The sequence below is a fragment of the Pseudoliparis swirei genome, chromosome 19, assembly GCF_029220125.1.
Source record: "Pseudoliparis swirei isolate HS2019 ecotype Mariana Trench chromosome 19, NWPU_hadal_v1, whole genome shotgun sequence".
Taxonomy (NCBI): Eukaryota; Metazoa; Chordata; class Actinopteri; order Perciformes; family Liparidae; genus Pseudoliparis; species Pseudoliparis swirei.
In genome coordinates this window covers 4676425-4697086 of record NC_079406.1, presented here as the reverse complement: position 1 = coordinate 4697086, position 20662 = coordinate 4676425, and the positions used below count along the sequence as shown (strand labels likewise).

Sequence of the window (20662 nt, the reverse complement as noted above, 5' to 3'; positions counted from 1 at the left end):
ACACTAGACTGTGGACTTTGAGTAAAGGACTGTGTTCCTCACTCAGTGGCAGCGTTGCGTTCGCATGATGCTGGAGCTCGCTGCTTTTCTCCATGAGTTGGCAGTGTCCTGCGTTGGCTGGCGTGCTGTGCTTTCTCTCTCTCTCTCTCTCGCTCCCTCCCTCCCTGACACACACACACACACATGCACGCACATGCACGCACATGCACGCACGCATACTCAACCCCCACAGATGCACACACACACACACACGGTCCCTCTGCGATCCCCCTGACTGAAGGCACACAGGAAGTGCAGCCGTGGCCCAATTATAGCGTGACACCTCGGGCCGGCCGTTGCCATGGTTACGTCTTCCCTGCGGTCCCCTGGAGTGTGGCGCCGAGGAAGAAGGTCTTATCACATCAGCCATCGTTACGGCAACAAGCAAAAACCCACCCTGTAGCCACAGTGCAGCTGCCGGTGTATTTTGTTTTTTAACGTGGTAGTGTGTGTGTGTGTGTGTGTGTGTGTGTGTGTGTGTGTGTGTGTCTACATGTGATCTACACTTGTGAATAAAAAGGGAAATTGCGTCAGTGTGTGAATAGAGGAGTGTTTGTTGTTGCGTGTGCGTGTCAGGTTTTGGTGTGTTTGAGCGCATGCACCGGACTTGCCAAGGCAGCGTGTAGGTGCGTTTGTGTGTGTGTGTGTGTGTGTGTGTGTCTGTGGGGTTGCGATAAGGCTCTCAGCCACACCATTAGGTGAGGTGACTCATAATCCACACCTCACACATATGAACACACGTGTGCATGTGTACAACCAGGGAACACGGAGGCTAACGGACACATACACACAAACACACACACACACACACACACACACACACACTAGTATAAACCCAGCCTGTAGACAATTACACATGGCCAATTTCTTTTATTTCAAAAGAGCAAACAGAGCTATACAGTACAAGTTGCACATGAAATAATTTAGCCTCGGCTGAACTCATTCATTTCTTACTGATGCAGTGACGTCAGAACAACAGAAACAAAAAAACTCCCCATTAGAAACAAAAACATTTGGCTCCTTTTTTTTCTCTTCTTTTTTTTTTTTTTTTAAAGTTTGAAACACAATACATCCAAACTGGAAAGGGATGTAAAAAAAGACATAATGTTTTCCAGATATTTACAGTCTATTTACAGCATTTTTTTTTTGTCGTCATCTAAATATTGACACACATTGGTATCCTTCTTTCTCTCCTCTCCAATTCACTGATTGTCAAAAGAAAGGATGGGGAAACGAGTGTGGACATTCTCAAGCGGAGCTGCGGCTCCTCGTTGAAAACACGAGATCCGAAGACCTCCCGAACCACAGTGTGTTCACATGGTGTCCTGTGTGTTTGTATCAGCTGCAGCTCCTCAACAATCATCCAACCGGGATCCTCTGACAAATGCTGCCCCCCACGTACATTACTATCCATCCAAAGCGCCGTTGCTTCTCTCCTGTGCAAGACCCAAAGTAAAGTCTGAGCCCCTCAGATCAAACCCGGACACTCTGCTCTCGAACCCAGGACCTCCTGGCTTCCTCTTCAGCTCCTCGCACTTCCTGTATTTACAGATCTGGTGTCCCCTCTTGCGATTGCGGCAGCTGCTGCACTGGTCGCAGTTCGTCTGACGCCGGCACGGTACGCACTCGCCGCACCTCTTCCTCTTCCTCCTCCCGCCGCCGCCGCCGCCCAGAGAGCCGGGTGAGTAGCCCTCGGCCACCAGCCCCTCGATGCCCTCCGCTCCCATGGCCGCGCTCCTCCAGTGGCCTCCCCCCATCTGGAAGCCGGCCAGGGGGAACAGAGTGGGGCTGAAGGGGAACCAGGCGCCCAGGAAGGGTTGGAAGTCGGTGCCGCATCCGGCGGAGTCCTCCTCCTCCTCCTCGGGCCCCGATGCGCCTCCCTCCACGTCCCCCTTCGCCTCTATAGCCTCCCGTTTCACCGGCTGGCTGCTCGGCGCACCTAGGCCGGCCTGCTCTGTGGTGGCGGGGGTCAGGGCCAGCAGCCCGGCGCGCATCAGCAGCTCGGCGGCGTGGGCCAGGTGGAGCCCGCTGGGCGACTCCCACATGTCGGGCCAGGAGGGGGCCCGGCGGGGCTTAGCGTGCGCGGGCTGGGCTGCCCGCTGCTGCTCCGGGGAGGGCTGGATCAGGCCTTTGACGTCCACGGCCGGGGAAGGGGTGGAGATGTAATGGGAGAGGCTGTAGGGGTGGTTGGAGCGCTTAAGGCTGGGTCTGAGAGGCGCATTGGGGATTTTAGCGCTGCTATGGGCCTGATTTGGGGAGGAAGGGCCAGCGATGTCTACGGCAGTGGACATAGCAGTGGCTGTGTGCGGGGGGTGTCTGTCCGTGTGTGTCTGTTTGTGTGGGAAGAGAGGTGAGGGAGAAGGGGATTGAAGCCGATGCGGGGTTGACAACCGTCCTGCTGTTACTTCAGCCAAAATGGCAAGCCTTGGCCTGTGTCCCTATTCCCATTCTCTGCTGCAGCCTCAGAGTCCTGGAGAGCGAGAAATGAATGGGGGATGAAGAGAAGGAAGGTTAAGAATAGAAATGTTGGAGGGACGAATACAGAAAGAAGAGTAAACAGGAGATTGAGACTCTGGGATATTTCTCAGCCGGAGCCACGAGAACACCGTCAGAGAATCAGTGTGCCGAATCCGCTCAAAAAGAGAAAAATAAACAATACCTATATGTACATATATTTTTTTTTAAACAAACTGCTCGAATAGAGACCACCGGATCTATGTATCAGACACAGTGCATGGCTCTGCCCGTGATTTCCGCATACAGGAGGCGGTATCCCTTTAAGAATTTCACGGTATATCAATGCAATCAATAACAGAGCGACAACAATATGCAAAGATATGCGCATATGCGCAGGTCAAATGTGGAGCGCGCTTTTCAAATACATTTTGACGACTGCTGTTATGTGTGCCAGCTAAAGCCTAAGCCGACCGGAGAAAGGACTAAATAGAGGACCGTCAAAAAAAACACAGGCTGTCTTTTGTCTGGGTATCGACGACGAGTGAGCGAGGTGCGCAACGATGCGGTTGCTGTGGATAAAAAAAGACCAGGCTGTGTTCCATGTCCACATTTGTAGCAAACGTACCCCCGGCGATTCCAACGCGGCTCATATATGTTGTTATACGCGTCAGCGGCGCGGACTCCTTTTTCTCCGGATCGATCGTTTTTTTGCGCCTCGGTCGATCCGTTTCGCCGCGATGAAGAGTTTTTTTTTTTTTTTTTTTACCCGGAGGAAGACGGTTCGCTCGAGCGACGCCACGACGGGGCTGACCACAGTCCGAGTGGTCGCTGCGACACGGCGCCGCGCGCAGCAAAAGGGAGAAAAAAAGGCGACAAAAAAAAAAAGCCCACGAAAACGGACGCGAATCCACCGGGAAGTCTTGTCAAAAGCGTCTGGGCTTACCTTCCGAATTGCGGGCCGAACTCTCCTGTCAAACATATGATGAAGTCATGAACTAATGGCGTGGTGATTGTGGCGTCTATGGACGGCGGAGCTGCCGATTCCTCCTCCACCTCTCCGTCCCGGAGGGTCTGCAAACACTCTGCACGGAATTTGGGGGCGTCGCTCAAAATGCGAAGTGGACTCTGCAGCCTGAGACCGACGTGGTCAGAGCGACCCCATGGTATCCGAGGGGGCGCTCTGAACGCACCACGGGCAGGCTGCCGGTGCGAGGGGAGGGGGGTGGGGTGCATAGGGAGGGGAGGAGAGGAGAGGAGGAGGGGGGCACATTAAACCCAGCTTTTATATGCATCTCGGTTCCCACACAATAACAACAACAAAATACACACACACACGCGCGCGTATTATTGGAGGCGTCACTGCTCCAAAAACAGTTACCATGCAAATAAAGCAATAATGCTTATGATGCAGTGTCATGATAAGAGGGGCCCGGCATGTTAAACAGCAACACTGAGAACTAGTCATATAAATATGTACAAACATAAATATAATTATATCATCAAATCCCATGTTCTCCTCACCCCAACCCATTGACATTATTATCTATTTATAACAGCATAGTAATAATTAAAAACAAATCTAAATAGTCTTTCGCGGCTATAATAAGTACTCAGATTCATTCATGTCTTGTTTGCTCCGCGTGACGGAGAAGCGCTCGTGTCGGTGAGCACAAACACTTCACTAATGTATAATTAACTTCAATAAAAACACCTGTGTTGGCTCGGTAGCACGTCGGTGACGGCGAGACTAAGAATTGCATTAAAAAGAGGGGATGTAAATATAGTCTCTCTCTCTCTCGCGCGCTCTCTCTCTCTCTCTCTCTCTCTCTCTCTGTGTTCAACCGGAACAGCATCCGCGTCACTGAGTGATGTCGGCGACGACAGCTCTCACGGAAGAAGTAAGTAAACGCGACATTGTTTCCAAATGGTTTTGATTATCAGCAAACCGGAAGTCGGCGTCGTGACAGGGGGACCTCTTCTTCGGAGGTTATGACCGCTGAACCCGAGCTGCCGGCTCCTCTTCCCACACGCAGGGTCCACGTTATTAAGTGGTTATGAATAAATAAAACGGAACATTTTAAATACTTTATAAACTACGCTCGTTTTCAACAAACTACACCCAGAGTTCTTGCTCATTAGCAGTCTTTAAATGCGTGGCGACATGCTAATGTCCACCTAAAGTCTAGCTAGTAGGCTGCTACGCAAATATTCTTCCTACAGTAAATATATATAAATAAATATATTTATTTAGTACGTCGCCCTCTCCCGCCGTGGAGCTGTCTGTTAAAGGTGACTCCTCACGCGGGGACGGCGGAGTCCACTCCACCTCTTGTGAGAGCCCTCCGCTGCATCTGGCACGCAGCCAGACACCTCGTGCGCGAGTGCGTAAGTCTTCGTCTGTGTGAGTGCGCGCGTGAGCGTGTCACTATGGGAGCAGGGGGCCGCCGTCCGCGGCGCGTACGCCGTCTGGTCTCGGACGATCCGTGCAAACACAGCGTCTTCTAGCGGCCACCGCAAATACTGCCACATCTTAAAATGGCCACTGGTGCTGGGTGGACACTGCAGCACGGCGGCCCCCTCCCTCCCCCACCCTCCCCCACCCTCACCTCCAGCCAAGGCCTCTCTGACACACACACACACACACAGGGTCCCACTGCAGTCGCCACACAGGGTTGGTGAGTCATTATCCCTGTCCACAGGTAATCCACACACACTGCATCGCTGCGAACAGGTGAAGTTGTTCAGCAAAGTGCTTTTGATCACAAACAAATGTAAGAGTGTGTGCTCCCCTCCCCTGAGAAGCACCCCTCCAGATAAATAAAATAAAGATGGGAAAGCCTCCGGGATCAGAACACTTACAAGTTTTATTAACAATGTACAGAACGACGAGTCAGACAGCGCAGCCAGTAGAAAACAAATCTAACTTTGAAATCAGCAAAACATATATATAGATATCATTCATATGCATTGTTTTTTAACACAGATTTCCTCAGACAGCAGACAGCTACTGGTTACCAACAGCGAGACAGTGTTTCAAGGCGTACTAGTTTTTGGAGAGTACTATTTCATTGAAAGAAAAAAGAAGAAGAAAAGCTTTCCGTTTTTGTTTTTTTATGCCGAGCAGCTCTTAGTGCAAACATCGAAACACGCGACATTCATACGGGTTGTTGCGAGAACAGAATCTGGGCCGTAGGATGTAGATTTAAATACAAGGCCTTCGCTTAATTCTAATTTAAATATTGGGCCGGCTGAGGTGCCAGTAATCACGGTGCGACCACCTGCTCCACACCCATGAGAGGTAAGAAGGAAGGGAGGAGGTGTGTGTGTGTGGGGGGGGGGGGGACACAACACAGGTGAAATGCCTGCATGGTGAAATATTTTGCTTCTATCAGGTCCAGTGAGAATTTGATCCAGACTCTTCACATTGAGTTGGTGAAAAAGCAAACTGACGATTGTCAAAGTCCTTTCGTTATCGCTCCACCGATGACCTTTGACCTCAAAGTCACGTCGGCGTGACATTTAAATTCGCAAACATTTTCAGCGCCGTCTGTTGAAAGAAAAAAATTCAGGGCTATGAAGAATCGTTTGATACGATTGCGACAGCGGCAAACCGTAAACTGTGGGACGGCGGTACATGATTGGACAATATCGGGGGGGGGGGGGCAGGCACACGAGAGAAATAGGGAGGTGGGGGGGGTTGAAGTTGGCCTAAGCGTCCTTCTGTTTGATGATCAGCGGCCCCACGTTGTCCCCGGTTTCGTCGTTGTGCTTGGCGTGGGCTCCGTCGCAGTAAGGGAACTGAAAGCAGAACACGGCGTGTTAGAGGGAAACCGAGTTCGGCAAGTTTCACACTTTTTTTTAATAGTTTACTGATCTCCACAAAAAGGCGCCAGAGAAACAAAGTGACATAAGATGATTTGGATCAGACGCGTGAGCAGCGTCACCCTCAAGAGGTTATAAATGAGCAACATATTCATTCGTATTTGGAGAATTAAGCTCTGAGCCGACTTTGAATTTCCCTGGTTTGTCATTCTTGCCGATACAAAATACTTCTCTCCATCTCGAGGAGACCCCGTGGGATAAATTTTGTATACTATTCTATTATTTTAATATATAACCTCTGCACAAAATTATAGCTTCCCACTAAATTCAGATTCTTACAAAAGGCAAACATTTTGACGTGCACGTGCTTGCTCAGAGCAACAGGTGCAGCTACAGGTGCCCCGACCTTCTTTGACTTCCAGCAGCGGCAGTACACCGCCTTGGTGCCGATGTCCTCCATGTCGAAGCTGTGGACCACTTTGGGGCTGTCTTTACTGATGGTCGTGTTCACCAGGCCCTTTTTACAGCTCTGCCCACTCAGGTAATGGCTGACGAGGAAACCGCCGACGGCCGCTACCACCGCAACCGGCAACGCGACCACAAAGTGCTCTGGAGAGAGAGAGAGAGTGTGCATAGGGATAAAGAAGAATACTCATAACTCTATGGACAAAAATATTCTGACCCCAGATGACAACCTCTCTCGTGACTTGAGGTTCACGGTATCCAAAGTACCATCGGAATGTTACACGTTTAATCCACCGAGGTTATGTTTTGATCGCCGTGTATTTTTTTATTTGTATGCGTGTTACTCGCATAACTCAAAAAGTATTAAACCAAATCACATGAAATTTGGTGGGATGATTGGTTATTATCCGGGGACCATTTGATTAGATTTTGGGATCGATCCGGTGAAAGGTCACGGTCAAGGTCACGAAAAGGTCAAAATCTTATTTTACTATAGCGCGGTCAATTTCAACTAATGCCAAAATGTGGCGAAGCTATGCGCTCTACCGAGTGCCCGTTCTAGTTTCCTGTATGTTTCTGCAGGTCAACGCCTGGAGTGACACAACCTGAGGAGGAACGTGCAGAGCCATGTCTGGTATTGGCTTCGTTTTATCGCCACAGAGGCGGATCCAGCGCCACATGCAGCCAGTTCAGCGGTTGGTTAACGTTAGCTGCTTTGCTGGAGGCCATGAGACATTAACATATTCCTGTTTACGCAGGGATGGAGTTCACCTGAGGCCTTCGCAGACGGACCAGGGATCTATCAGAGTGACCGGTGTTACGGACTGAGAAGCGACCGTGTTGACTGGAGACTTTGAGCTAACGCGTCCGTTTGTGTCGTAGTTACGGACATCTGTTGAAAATAGTTAGATATCACGTCAATGTCGCATTGATTAATTTGTAGGCCTATAGTATATAATATTATGTATACGAGAGGGGTTTACACTTAGTTACAACATTTAATCAAACGGCATTCACGAGGACAGCTCGACATGAAGTGGCCAGTTAACAGGGCCGCCTGTTAAACCGTAACACCGGCTGTGTCCAGCACAATGGCCAGTCCACGAGCTAAAAGCAGTCTGCTAACGAAGGAGCATATTTAGAAATTAGCTAAATAACCATTAATGTGCACTTCACTCACTAATCTCCAGACAGCCGGTACGTTGTGCCCCGTACCTGTCACGTTAGCCTACTTACTGTTGTGACCGTCGGGTTAACTATAGCGGTCAGCGTCACTTGGTTTGGTGAATGTGAAGTCGCAGTTAAATTACATACGTTGAGAGGAAAACGAAAAAGCATGCAATGCTAGCTAGACTGAACACGTTACCTTTGGATAGCGTGAATCCCGGTCTGGGCATCGCTGCTAAACTTGGGCTTGTCATATTTCCCCTGGTCGGTGTTTTGTTTGTGCTCGGCACTCAGCAGCAAGGTCACCCGCGGAGTCTCACTGAACTCTGGCAGCGACACAAGGACTCAGCTCGGCCTCCTCCGTCTTCGGGTCGCAACCAATCAGCTCTGAGGAGGAGGGTATCAAAGATGATACACCGCCTGCGCCGCACTTCCGGCTTCGCTTTCCTGCCGTTTGAGGACTGAACTGCATCTGAACCGTCTAATTTTTCCTCCGGATATTTAACAGATGAGTTTAATTTTTACCCGTACAAAGATATGCCCGCGTGAACACATTTTACATTCTTTTTTATTCAAAATGGATTTCATTCTTGACCGTGTTGACAGTATTTGGAGAAGATAATCTCAAAGTCCGCTCTCTGGCGTTGCCCGGAGCTTTTTAGAGCCACATTTTCCTGTACGATACGACTTAACTGAATATCTAACTTAATGCTATATGTAACTGTCAACGTGGTTGCCTGATATCTATTTCTTATCGTTTAACGTTGATGCCTTACTGCACATCGGTCGATGACGAAGTTTTTACTGGAGAACTATCTTGATGGTTGCGAGCTTTGGCAATTCCCATTTCCCTTTCGAGAAGTACTCTTTACTTGTACCGTGTATCTGCGCAGATAAACCACACAAGTTGTTTCTGTGTTTAATTTTATAGACCCGTCAACTTGTTTAAGTGAAGGAAAACCTCCGTGCCCATCCTGAGCAACGATTTGTTAGTATATTAAGACGGAGTTGCAATGTTAAGCTCTCCCATTATACTACATAATATCACCACTAGAGGGCAACACAATCAACCACCTTAAACATTGAACCATTTGGTGACATGAAAAACATAAACATCCTTTTACTTGTGCCATATCACCTACGAATGCTATAATATAATAGGATTGTTATCGTGTACAATTCTTTAAAACCAGTTTAATTTCACTTACGCTAGAGCACCATGCACTTCCAACAATAATTTAATAAACTCCACGTTTTAAAATTTACCAGACATTCCCTAATACCCACTAATAATGTAAATATCTAACAGTAATACCGTATGGGAAAGGCAGGTGTTATTTATCCTGTCCTCTGTAGTTGTGACCCGTGTAACATTTCCCTACCGCTGCATGTCCTCCAAAAGGGCCGGAAAATGAGTCAACACAGGAATAATGGGTTTTTATTACACAGTTTAATCAACACACAAAGCTCAACGAGCCTCTCAGGTAATTCAATATACAGAGGTTTTGTGCAAGAAGAGTGGGTTCTCCTCGCACCCAGAGCCCAAGCCAGTCCCATAGCCATTTAAGATGTTAGCCTCTAATTTAACAATAGCAAAAACAAAAAGAGAAACCAAATAAGAAAAGGAGAAGAAAAAAAAGCAACCTAAAAGAGTTACGGGGGGGCGGGGGAGATAAAAAACACAGGTTAAACTAAGAAAAATAAATTGCTTAAATACCTGGTCCAGAACCTCCACTGTGTGAGTGAAGACAAGTTGGCGGTGGTGGTCGGGGGGGTGACATGGGGGTTACAATTGTGCGTGCATGTGTGTCTATGTGTGTGTGTGTACAGAGGGGTCAACTTTGGAGGGGGCAGGGTGGGAGTTAGGAGGTGTGGCGATAAATCCAAGTCCTTTCATAGAATCCAACACCAAAACAAGCCATGTGCACACCCCCCCCCCCCATTTTCTCCAGCCTGCAATGGTTTATTTGAAGTATTCTTTATATAAAATACAGAGTGCCCTTTTGACTCGTGCCAAAACAAACTCGCTTTCTTGAATCGTCGCCTCCACAGATGGGAATGAGAAAAAGGCGACAAAACAAGAAAGGATGCAGAGTGTAGAAATCCCACTGTCCCCGACTCCCCTAAATAATTAGGGAAAAAAGGTCCCCTCCAAGTTTTATAGATGCTTAAAATGAATGCTTCTGAAGATTAACGTCTGGGGAGGGGGAGGGGGGGGCAGGGTGTGGATACAGGTGAGTGGAAGAAGGAGTGGGGGTGGGGGGGGAACAGCCCAACCTGTGTGGAGATGAGGCCAGAGGTCACAAGGGAGGGAGGAGGTGAAAAAGGAGCAGGGGGAGATGGGTGTTACCGTTGCAAGCAGACAATATGTACACTGGAGGGAGGAGGGCAAGTGAGGCGAGAGGCTGGAGGGAAGACAGTCAAACAGAGGGAGAGGAGAGAGAGGAGAGAGAGAGAGAGGCAGAGGACGTTTTACAGGTACTCTGGTGAAGGGGGAGGCGTGGCTCAAAGAAAGCACTCCAACGGAAACCAACAAGATCTTGTTTTAAACTTTTCATTCGTTTGAAATGGTTTTGTTTGTTTTCTCTTTACGTCTGAAGCTCCCCTAACCGTAGGTCGTAGAGGTGGTTGGCCATGATTCTAACCCAACACTACATTGCATACTTTTGTGTCCATTCCCGAGCTATTCTGTTGTACCTGTGGAGAAGCAGAGAGAGAGAGCGAGAGAGATGTTAGTTGTTAAGCAACTTTAGCATTTTGTAACGTATTTTAAATAAAGGAGGGAAACCTGCGACAGTCGAATCCATTCTTTCTACGTTTTAGCCGCTTTCTTTGCAGCAGAGCTGCCAGCTGGCTGCTACTCTACACGGACTGTTCTGAAATATCGTGAACTGAGTACAGGTTTGTTTTTGTTTCCTCGTCCGGCTGCAGCAAAGGGCCAGGAGTCAACGCTGCCGGTCAGCTCGCAACATGTAGGAGAGCTAAACAGCTTCAGCTCCATCAGAACGACGGCCAGACCCACCGGACTGATCATCGGTGCTACTCTGTACGGGACCGAGAGGCAGAAGAGCTGCCGATGGATGGGATCGCCTCTTATTTCGGTTTATCGTGTCCCACCAGCCGAGAGGCGCCTTTAGAGGCCGATGAGCAGCGTCGTGAAGGAGCCGAGGACACATTCAGTCAGAACGGAGAATTTCACTTTTCAAACCAGAAATAAACTTTCAAAGATCGGCAGAAGCTACGATTCAGGGATGGAGCGGCGATGAGCGGCGACGCTCTGGGACGCACACGGAGGACATCGCTGTGACACGGACGCACGCCTTTTATTTTTAACTGCGTGGGAAAGAGATGCGTTTGTATCGTCGGTGAACACGAGCATCGCAACGGAGTTTGTTGTGGAGCAGCGGCTCTGCAGGTGAACCGGACGTTGAATAATGCGTTTTATATCAGAAACAATCTTGAGTATTTATAAAAATACTAAATATGAACCAACGCTTGAACAAAACCAAAGTTTTTTCAGCGATATAAATACAACACACTGATGTGCAAATTGAGCAGCTGTAACTGTGTTACTCCCAAAAAGCCAGATGGAATAATGACATCATAAGCAAAGTCATTTCCTGGAAGAAATGTGTCCTGGCAAAGCTCTGCAGACACGGTGGATTTGTATTAATATTGCATACATACGTTGTGTGAACTCGCGGGACACATTTTAATCATCCTTCCCACCACTACCTGGTGCCCCCCCCAGTCGCTTTGGCCCATTTACAATTTCAATAAAGTTTATTTAAACAAGACGGTCACATCGTTAATATCGAGGATGAACAGAACGAAACTATGAACGCAAAGTGAGAAGAAAACAAAGAAATATGAAGCTGGAAGAGCTAAAGTTCTGTTTCAGCATATATATGCAACAGATGTCAAATATTCTTCCAGTAATAATAAAATAAACTCTTTTGACACCGGTCCTGTGGTCCGGCCTTAAGAGACGGATTACTTTTGAACCGTAAGCATCTTGAATGTAATTTCCCAGAATTAAACCTGAAACACACACCTGCTGTCTTCCCGTCTGTTGGCTTTCACACAGGAAGACAACAGAAACTGGAAATCTTCAAAATCTTGTCTTTCAAACTTTTGTTAGACCCCTCAATAATGCTTTGAAAATCAATATTCATGAGCGAGATGGAGCTTCGGTGCTCCGGCAGAGATCAGACCGGGCCCCGAGCGTCTCCACTCAGAACAGACTTGTTGCACATCAAACGATCCAAATGCATTCGAGGGGCGCGCTAAACAAACACAACTTACTTTTCCCTGTCCGTCTTGTAGATGCGGGCGATCTCGGGTACTAAGGGGTCGTCCGGGTTCGGGTCACACAGCAGAGAGCAGATGGACAGGAGGACTGTAACGGATCAGTTAACCAATCAGAACTCACAAATCCAAAACGGGAATGTTAAGAATGCACTTCGATGGCCCTCAGATGAAAGTCAGGCAGAGGATGCGTCACAGCGACCGAACGGTGAATAATACATGAAACTGAGGTTTAAAAGCTGCGTGCACGACGCCGCTGAAAGCGGGTCCGGTAACGAGCGCTGCGTGGAAAGGTCTCGCGCTGACATTTACGGAGAGGCCTCTCCACTTTGATACGAGGACTTCTGCGTGAGAAATGCTGTAAACGATTCATCTGCGGGAGGCCGTTTCATTTAATAAATCGAAAACCAAACGGGTTCCCCCCCCCCAGCCCGGTCCTTTTATTCTTAACAGGCATTTATAAAAATAAATAAAAAGACAAATGGCATCTGTCGTTTATTTGACGGCGTGAGCGAGAGGCCCGTTTAAAATGAAATAAAAAAAGTTAAACCCTGTCTACCTTTGGAGATGGTGAGAGCCGGAGACCACTGTGATCGCAGGATGTCAAGACAAATGCTGCCGTTGCTGTTGATATTAGGGTGGTAGATTCTCGTGGTAAATGCAACCTGGAAAGAAGAAATGTAAGGGGGGGGGGGAACAGGGGCAGGTGAGGGCAACGTAATGGTGTGAAGCCGTGAGAGGCCCCCGATGCTTTGTTTGTGTGTGCCTTGATCACCTTTGGCGGTTTGAAGGGGTAGTCTGTGGGGAAGTGAATGGTCAAGAAGAAAACCCCACTCTGGTAAGGACTGTCATTCTAATGCAGGGAGAGAGGAGCCCATTCATCTCATTACGGGCTCGGGGAGGGCAAACAGGTTAAGTTACAGTAGCTTAAAGTCAAGAGTTACGGTTCCAAGAGTAAACAAAATAAACATTCTTTCACCATCTGTGAGATTGTTCAAAACAAAGCAGTTAAAAAAAAGGGCTGTGGCTAAATCAGTAATAGGCAAGAAGTGAATACTTACGGGTCCCATTATTGTGGCTTGCCAGTGAAACACTGAAACAAAAAAAACACATTGTTTAAGAAACGGCGAGAACACGACGCGCCGAGCGTTTGTGTAAATAATGCCGCATCGAGGGAGCGTGTGTATTTCGGGTAGTTGAGTAACAGGCTCTTACATAAAGAGGTATTTTTAAACTGTAAAGGGTAAGGGGGTCATATCACGGCAGGGGACTCGCATTTAAAGGCAGAAACAGACCCTTGTGTTATGCGGGGATATTAAAGACCCAGATTCCTGCTTAAGAGAAATTGTTATCTCGACATATAATTATTATTATTTATTTTTTTAAAGGCGTGGACATCACTAACTGGGACAACAAATACAAAACCATTAGAATGTCCAAGTCACGCCTCCTGTTGTGGGTCTGAGGGCCGATGTCACAATGACATCAGAGGAAAGTCAACCACAGTAAATATGTCACAAGAAGCAACTTCTTGTGGTTTAGAGCGGAGCGCTTTATTTGATGTTGGATGGCAGGAAGTGACGCGTTCAGAGGGACACGAGTTAGTGGATGTGACTGAACGAGCTCCTGCTCACTACACGGGCAACTGTTGGGAATAATAATAATAATAATGTAGCATCATATGTTTCGTAGAGCGTTCTTTCTGTGGCTGTATTCTGTATTTCTTCTCGTATAGTGTAAACTTCAAAATGTAATCATTCCAGCACCACAGAAGAAGCGATCCCATCATGCCAACAATACAAAACGTCATCAAAATAAATAAAAAATCTAAAAATAATATAATAATAATAAATAATTGATTGAGTCAATGTTAATGAGGACTGGACGACATTTCATGATGAAAAAGCGTATTGTGCCGAACCGTAGGAGCATATTTCTTTCTTCAGACAGAAGAGCGGACCAAGTCTCACCCGAGGGTTCATGTCTGGATTACTTAAATGCAACAGTCCAACATGCTTTATTATATAGATTTGTTATAAAAATCGAATTATTTTTGATTATTCATGAATCAGGTATGAATGTTTGTCTCCTGTCGAGTAGAGTCGCCGTCAATTATTTTTCACTGACGACAATAAACACATTTACAGATTGCATCAAATGCACAAACGGAGGAATTCCTATCTTTATTTACATTGACCGGTCTCTTTATATATTTATAGCAGAGACACCTTTATGAGGAAAGTGAGGCTATTCCTCAGACTCACACCAAAGGTTTTTGGGAAATTTGGCAAACTGATGTCACATGTCCCATTTGTGTAAATGTAACATTTCATCAATCCAGAGCAATCCCATGTTAGATTTGTAATCTCATTTTCGAGGGGGTCCTGGACAAGAGTCTCAAAGATGATAAATGATGTCCTGGAATTACCTGGAGAAATATATATGATCATGTTTGGCATAGCTTGGTTTGATAAACTATCCACTTTAAAACAAATACGGAGGCTGGATAAAACCTGGGGTTGAAGACATGCGCCGCCCTCCGCCTGAAATAACTTTGCTTATTTTCGTTGAATAAGAGAGGATTTGTTTCTTGTAAACATTATTAGGGCATGTCAATAAAAAATAATGTCTACGTTCTGACCAGTCAGGAATAGATGTGGTTTTAAATATTAAGAGCTATTTACAGAACGAACGGGCTAAAACGCACAAGAAGCCGAATTGTCCACGACAACATTTCACAACCTGTTAACCATCGAGCTCATTCAAAAAAGCAATATTAATTAAGATCAATGTTCACGGTGGAATAGTGGCATTAGAATGAACCAGAGGCCACCGGATTTGTGCGTTAACCGTCAAAAATGTCCCCCCGATTAAATCAGAGGATTCACAAAGGTGGTTGTATTAACTTCTGTATTATACGAGGAGCATTTGGGACTAGTCAGAAAAACTTTACTGAATTTATTACGAGAGAGATATATTTTATCAAAGGAAATATATTCATTGTACATGTATGAAATGTATTCAATCAGTTCATGAATGCCTACGTGTTACTTTGAGGTCAATCCTTTTGGGATAAAAAATAAATAAATAATACTAACAATGGATAATTAAGTAAAATCCCAGTCCGGATGTACTCCTACACTACAAAACCATTACATCATCGCTAGAGAAGAATTCCACTTATACTTGTTCTGAAAGAAAAAGTGAAACAGGCATGTAGCAATAGACTTGGGAATATCAGGTTTTTTTCCACTTCCTCAAAAGAGATACTTCCTTAAATGCTCAAATCTCCTCACATAAAAATCCAGCACGCTTATTGATAGTTGTTTTCTTTTTACGCAATTTACAAGACTGGCTTGGCAACATTTGAAGTTGCAGTCTGTGGCAAACAAAATATTGGGAAACACTTTCCAGATTGAAACTAAACATATTAATCATAAAAGATGTGGAGACAATTCAGAGATATCGAAAATTAGAATCGGCTATAAGGGATTCATTTGAGTCTAATGTGTGAGTCGTGTTTGTTGCTGCCAGGTTAATGTCGGTTAGATGATGAACTTACTGTCGTCTCCTACTGGGCCTGCAGAACACTGGGCCGGCGGGTCCCGTGCCAAGTCGTTCAACTCCTGAGACAAAAAAAAACGACAAGTCACTTAAATCGTGTCCTCCACAGCATTTTCACAAACAATGACCTACAGCACACAACTGGGAACGGCAACACACAAAAGTCCCCAGACAAAGAGGATGGTCAGGAATCACAAGTGCGGGCCTTCCATTTAGTTGCCTAAATGCCTGTTTGTAAACAGATCGGAGGGCCTGAGCCTTCGACACAGTCTGACTGGCATCGTAACAACTCCCCAAACAAATCCCACCGACAATACGACAGGAGCACCGCGGCCGCGATTATATCAGAGCATCTCTCCAGGTACAGCAGGTAGAGCGTGTGACAGCCAAACTGGAGGTACGTCCACACGAGTAAACAGGAGCGGCTGTCTGCTCGTTGTCTGTGTGTGTGTGTCTGTGTGTGTCTAAATGTGTTTGTGTCTAAATGTGTCTGTGTGTGTCTAAATGTGTCTGTGTCTAAATGTGTCTGTGTGTGTCTAAATGTGTCTGTATGTGTCTGTGTGTGTCTAAATGTGTCTGTATGTGTCTAAATGTGTGTGTCTAAATGTGTCTGTGTGTGTCTGTATGTGTGTGTGTGTGTCTAAATGTGTCTGTGTGTGTCTGTATGTGTGTGTGTGTCTAAATGTGTCTGTGTGTGTCTATATGTGTCTGTGTGTGTCTATATGTGTCTGTGTGTGTCTATATGTGTCTGTGTGTGTCTAAATGTGTCTGTGTGTGTGTGTCTAAATGTGTCTGTGTGTGTCTGTGTGTGTCTAAATGTGTCTGTGTGTGTCTAAATGTGTCTGTGTGTGTCTAAATGTGTCTGTGTGTGTGTGTGTGTGTCTAAATGTGTCTGTGTGTCTAAATGTGTGTGTGTGTGTGTCTAAATGTGTCTGTGTGTCTAAATGTGTGTGTGTCTAAATGTGTGTGTGTCTAAATGTGTCTGTGTGTCTAAATGTGTCTGTGTGTCTAAATGTGTCTGTGTGTCTAAATGTGTGTGTCTGTGTGTCTAAATGTGTCTGTGTGTGTCTGTATGTGTGTGTGTGTCTAAATGTGTCTGTGTGTCTAAATGTGCCTGTGTGTGTCTAAATGTGTCTGTATGTGTGTCTTAATGTGCCTGTGTGTGTCTAAATATGTCTGTATGTGTGTCTAAATGTGTGTGTGTGTGTCTGTATGTGTGTGTCTGTATGTGTGTCTAAATGTGTCTGTGTGTCTAAATGTGCCTGTGTGTGTCTAAATGTGCCTGTGTGTGTCTAAATGTGTCTGTATGTGTGTCTGTGTGTGTCAGTGTGTGTCTAAATGTGTCTGTATGTGTGTCTAAATGTGCCTGTGTGTGTCTAAATGTGTCTGTATGTGTCTAAATGTGTATGTGTGTCTGTGTGTGTGTGTCTAAATGTGTCTGTGTGTGTCTGTATGTGTGTCTAAATGTGTCTGTGTGTCTAAATGTGCCTGTGTGTGTCTAAATGTGCCTGTGTGTGTCTAAATGTGTCTGTATGTGTGTCTGTGTGTCTAAATGTGTCTGTGTGTGTCTAAATGTGTCTGTGTGTGTCTGTGTGTGTCTAAATGTGTCTGTGTGTGTCTGTATGTGTCTGTATGTGTCTGTGTGTGTCTAAATGTGTCTGTATGTGTCTGTGTGTGTCTAAATGTGTCTGTGTGTGTCTAAATGTGTCTAAATGTGTCTGTGTGTGTCTGTGTGTGTCTAAATGTGTCTGTATGTGTCTAAATGTGTCTGTATGTGTCTAAATGTGTCTGTATGTGTGGAGCCCGGCGTAACGTCACAGTGCCAGCGGTAGCTAGCTAGCTAGCTAGCCGGGGCGCTCGGGTTGGACAGCGGCCCCAGGGTGTAAAGTGGTAGTTTAGCTGGCTGGTTAGCCACATGGAGACACGGCCTCTCGTCACTGCGAGGGGGGGATTCACAACAAGCCGACACGATACAGAATTCAGCGAGTTCCAGCGAACACACGTAATCACGACGTTTGGCTCGCCTGCTGTCAGCAACATGGCATCAGAAGCGACCAACGCGTGGGGCCTGTTCCCACAGCGACACGGCGCGAACGCCAAGAGGGTTTCCTGCATGTCGAATACGAGCTTAATGCCGAAAACAAGCACAGCATGCCACGACGTTACACGCCCGCTTCGGATGTCCGACTGCGGGTCCGGGCGTTAAGAGACAATATCACGTGAATGAAGAGAAGGACACACGCAGCGAGACGGTTCACGGAGTCACGTTGCGTTACATCCATCCGGATAACGTTGGATGTTACTGTTGAGATTACATCCACGCGTGAAACCACCAAAATACAAGCCAACTGCAATAAACAGAGAGAGAAATGTCAAATCGGTTGGTGAAATAAGCGCGAGCGTCCTGTCGCGAGCGTCGCCGCTAGCCGGGAAACTTATCTGTCAAATCGAGGAGCGGATTGAAGCTTAAGAGACTGTCATAGTTCACACGAGCCACCATGACGACATTAAGTAGAGCCCCAGCAGCATTAACTCCTACGAATGTAAACTACCGTCCAGATGCAGCGTTAACGGCTGGCGTCGCTGTAACGTTGTGAAGCTAGCTCAGAGCTAGCCGACCACCGGGACGGAACGGCAGCCGGAGACAGCTCGCAGCTGATATCACGGTCCGCTAGAAACCCCATCGCTACAACGGACAGCACGTCGGTGGCGTTACCCGTCTGACGCAACCGAGAGCAGCCATCGCAGCGGCAACTCGTCCGGTCCGGAGCGTCACGGTGGAGTCGGCCTGTGTGAAGTGGAATCGACGGGCGGCGCGTCGCTGCTCTCACTGGCGTCACTCGCTATTTAGAGACCGTTAGCCGATTGTTCGGTCAGAGTTCGACTCATTTAGTCACTTTTATAGCGTTACGCGCGATGTGTTGAACCCAACCGACGAGCATCGGACGCGGCAACCCGGAATTAAATCCCCGGCGAAACTGCGAAATCCTGGGCCTCGCCGTTCACTTCCTTACCTTGTGAATTCTTTTCAGAGCCATTGTTGTGCTAGCGCTTCTGTCAGGGGAAACGTGCGATTAAAATGGCGATTCGTATCACTGTCCGTTGTTAATGCTATAACTTGTTTGTTCGCAGAGCTCCGTCACTGTACACGCAATGTACCAATCGTTGCCAGAAAGAACCACCGATAAAATTTCGAGACGAAACTGAAAGATAGAAGGGGTAGAACCGCGGTCCTTCCTCCTACTGCAGCGGCTACCAAATCACTGCGGCCTGCGCGCTGCCAGCAGCGACCACGACAACGCTTCCGGAATCAGCCCTTCAAAATAAAAGCAGACTAAACACATTTTAGTGTACACACAACGTTATTACTCATATACGAAACGATTATTCATTTCAATTCAGTTTATTTGTATAGCCCAATTTAACAAATTACAAATTTGTCTCGGAGTGCTTTACAATCTGTACACATAGACATCCCTGCCCCAAAACCTCACATCGGACCAGGAAAAACTCCCAAATAACCCTTCAGGGGGAAAAAGGGAAGAAACCTACAGGAGAGCAACAGAGGAGGATCCCTCTCCAGGATGGACAGGTGCAATAGATGTCATGTGTACAGAAGGACAGATTTAGAGTTAAAATACATTCAATGAATATGATGGCTGTACGTTATGATCATACAATGATTTAATTTGCATTGTTTAAAATACACACAATGTTAGTCGCAGTGTCACTCGGTGTACTCACAGAAGAATGCACAGTCAGTAACACTAAAACGCTGCAAGCTGATTATGTGATTCATTTGTGTATAAATGGTCAGAAATGGTGAAAATACACAATATTTGGAATTGATATTAACATGATATATTCTTGCTGAGTGTGCCCAATCAAGAGTCTAAAACCCAGACATACTCAATTCTGCAAATCAAGATAATGTTTGACACCAGAAAAAAAACATTTTAAAATTATATTAACAGTTGCTGAATAATTTGAAGATTATTTCACCTCTACAGACTACAATATTTGTTTTCCTTTTTTTCAGAGACCAATACATTGTGTGTTATTAATGTATTATGTATGACAAAAATATGAAATTACTGTATTGCAATTTTTTTTTTAAGTCCGACTTTTATACTGTAAGCCAGCCGGAGAAGCCGGAAGTGCCAGTTGGAACGCGTCTCTCACTGCGCTACTGCGAGAAAAGCCTTCCGCCAACAAGTAAACTAAGAGATCACAGTTGCAGTGCAGGCTGGAGAGGTAGTGCTTCGACCGGCACCATTGTGGCTCCGCGCATGCAATGGCTAGGCTGTGTTCACATGGCCAGGACAAGAGCCAACATGTCTACCCGGCACGGTTGTTTGGCCGTACTAACTGATATACACGTTTAGGGGTAGTGTCATACAGATGAATTATACCCGGGGTTTGCTCAGCGCGGAGTGATACGGTCAGCAGAACGTGTGATCTTGAGATCATAGACACAAGGCACATTGTAGGCTTTTTTGTATGCATGTATGTGTGTTACACGTTTTAATTATGGAGCACACCTGTACGTGTTGATAATGTTGAAACACATGTTCCTAACTGTTATTGGAGCGTACGTCACCGTGTAGCATTAGAGGCTGTGCTTTTTTAAATTGGCATATTTCGTGCAATGTCCAGCCGAGTGTTTCAGGTAACGTTAAAGGTGTAACCTACGTCAAAAACGTAGGGCGGGGTCCTAGTAACTGGAAACTGCTGCATCTACCCCCAACCTCGACCTCTTAATAGTCTCTGCACATCTCCCCGAGGATGAAGACGCAACGTTTACACCTGTTGGGTTTTTCCATCACTTTAATAATAAACG

General features: G+C 46.5%; 3 protein-coding genes across 3 annotated transcripts; all 3 read right to left on the bottom strand.

The window, feature by feature from the left end:
- Positions 1-889: 889 nt before the first annotated feature.
- On the bottom strand, positions 890-3633 carry LOC130209210 (CXXC-type zinc finger protein 5-like). The gene is made up of 2 exons (XM_056438719.1): positions 3440-3633; positions 890-2509 (listed from the first exon to the last, which is right to left on the bottom strand). The coding sequence occupies exon 2, from the start codon at positions 2328-2330 to the stop codon at positions 1446-1448; it is 885 nt and encodes a 294-aa protein (XP_056294694.1). The 5' UTR covers positions 2331-2509; positions 3440-3633; the 3' UTR covers positions 890-1445.
- A 1708-nt stretch (positions 3634-5341) lies between these two features.
- On the bottom strand, positions 5342-8832 carry zgc:110843 (uncharacterized protein LOC541492 homolog). Its single transcript, XM_056438721.1, has 3 exons — positions 8150-8832; positions 6725-6927; positions 5342-6294 (listed from the first exon to the last, which is right to left on the bottom strand). Exons 1-3 carry the CDS (start codon positions 8202-8204, stop codon positions 6205-6207), a joined length of 348 nt encoding a protein of 115 aa, XP_056294696.1. The 5' UTR covers positions 8205-8832; the 3' UTR covers positions 5342-6204.
- A 540-nt stretch (positions 8833-9372) lies between these two features.
- On the bottom strand, positions 9373-19080 carry ube2d2 (ubiquitin-conjugating enzyme E2D 2 (UBC4/5 homolog, yeast)). Its single transcript, XM_056438720.1, has 7 exons — positions 18837-19080; positions 15821-15884; positions 13320-13351; positions 13034-13111; positions 12818-12923; positions 12256-12349; positions 9373-10647 (listed from the first exon to the last, which is right to left on the bottom strand). Exons 1-7 carry the CDS (start codon positions 18858-18860, stop codon positions 10602-10604), a joined length of 444 nt encoding a protein of 147 aa, XP_056294695.1. The 5' UTR covers positions 18861-19080; the 3' UTR covers positions 9373-10601.
- Positions 19081-20662: the final 1582 nt, after the last annotated feature.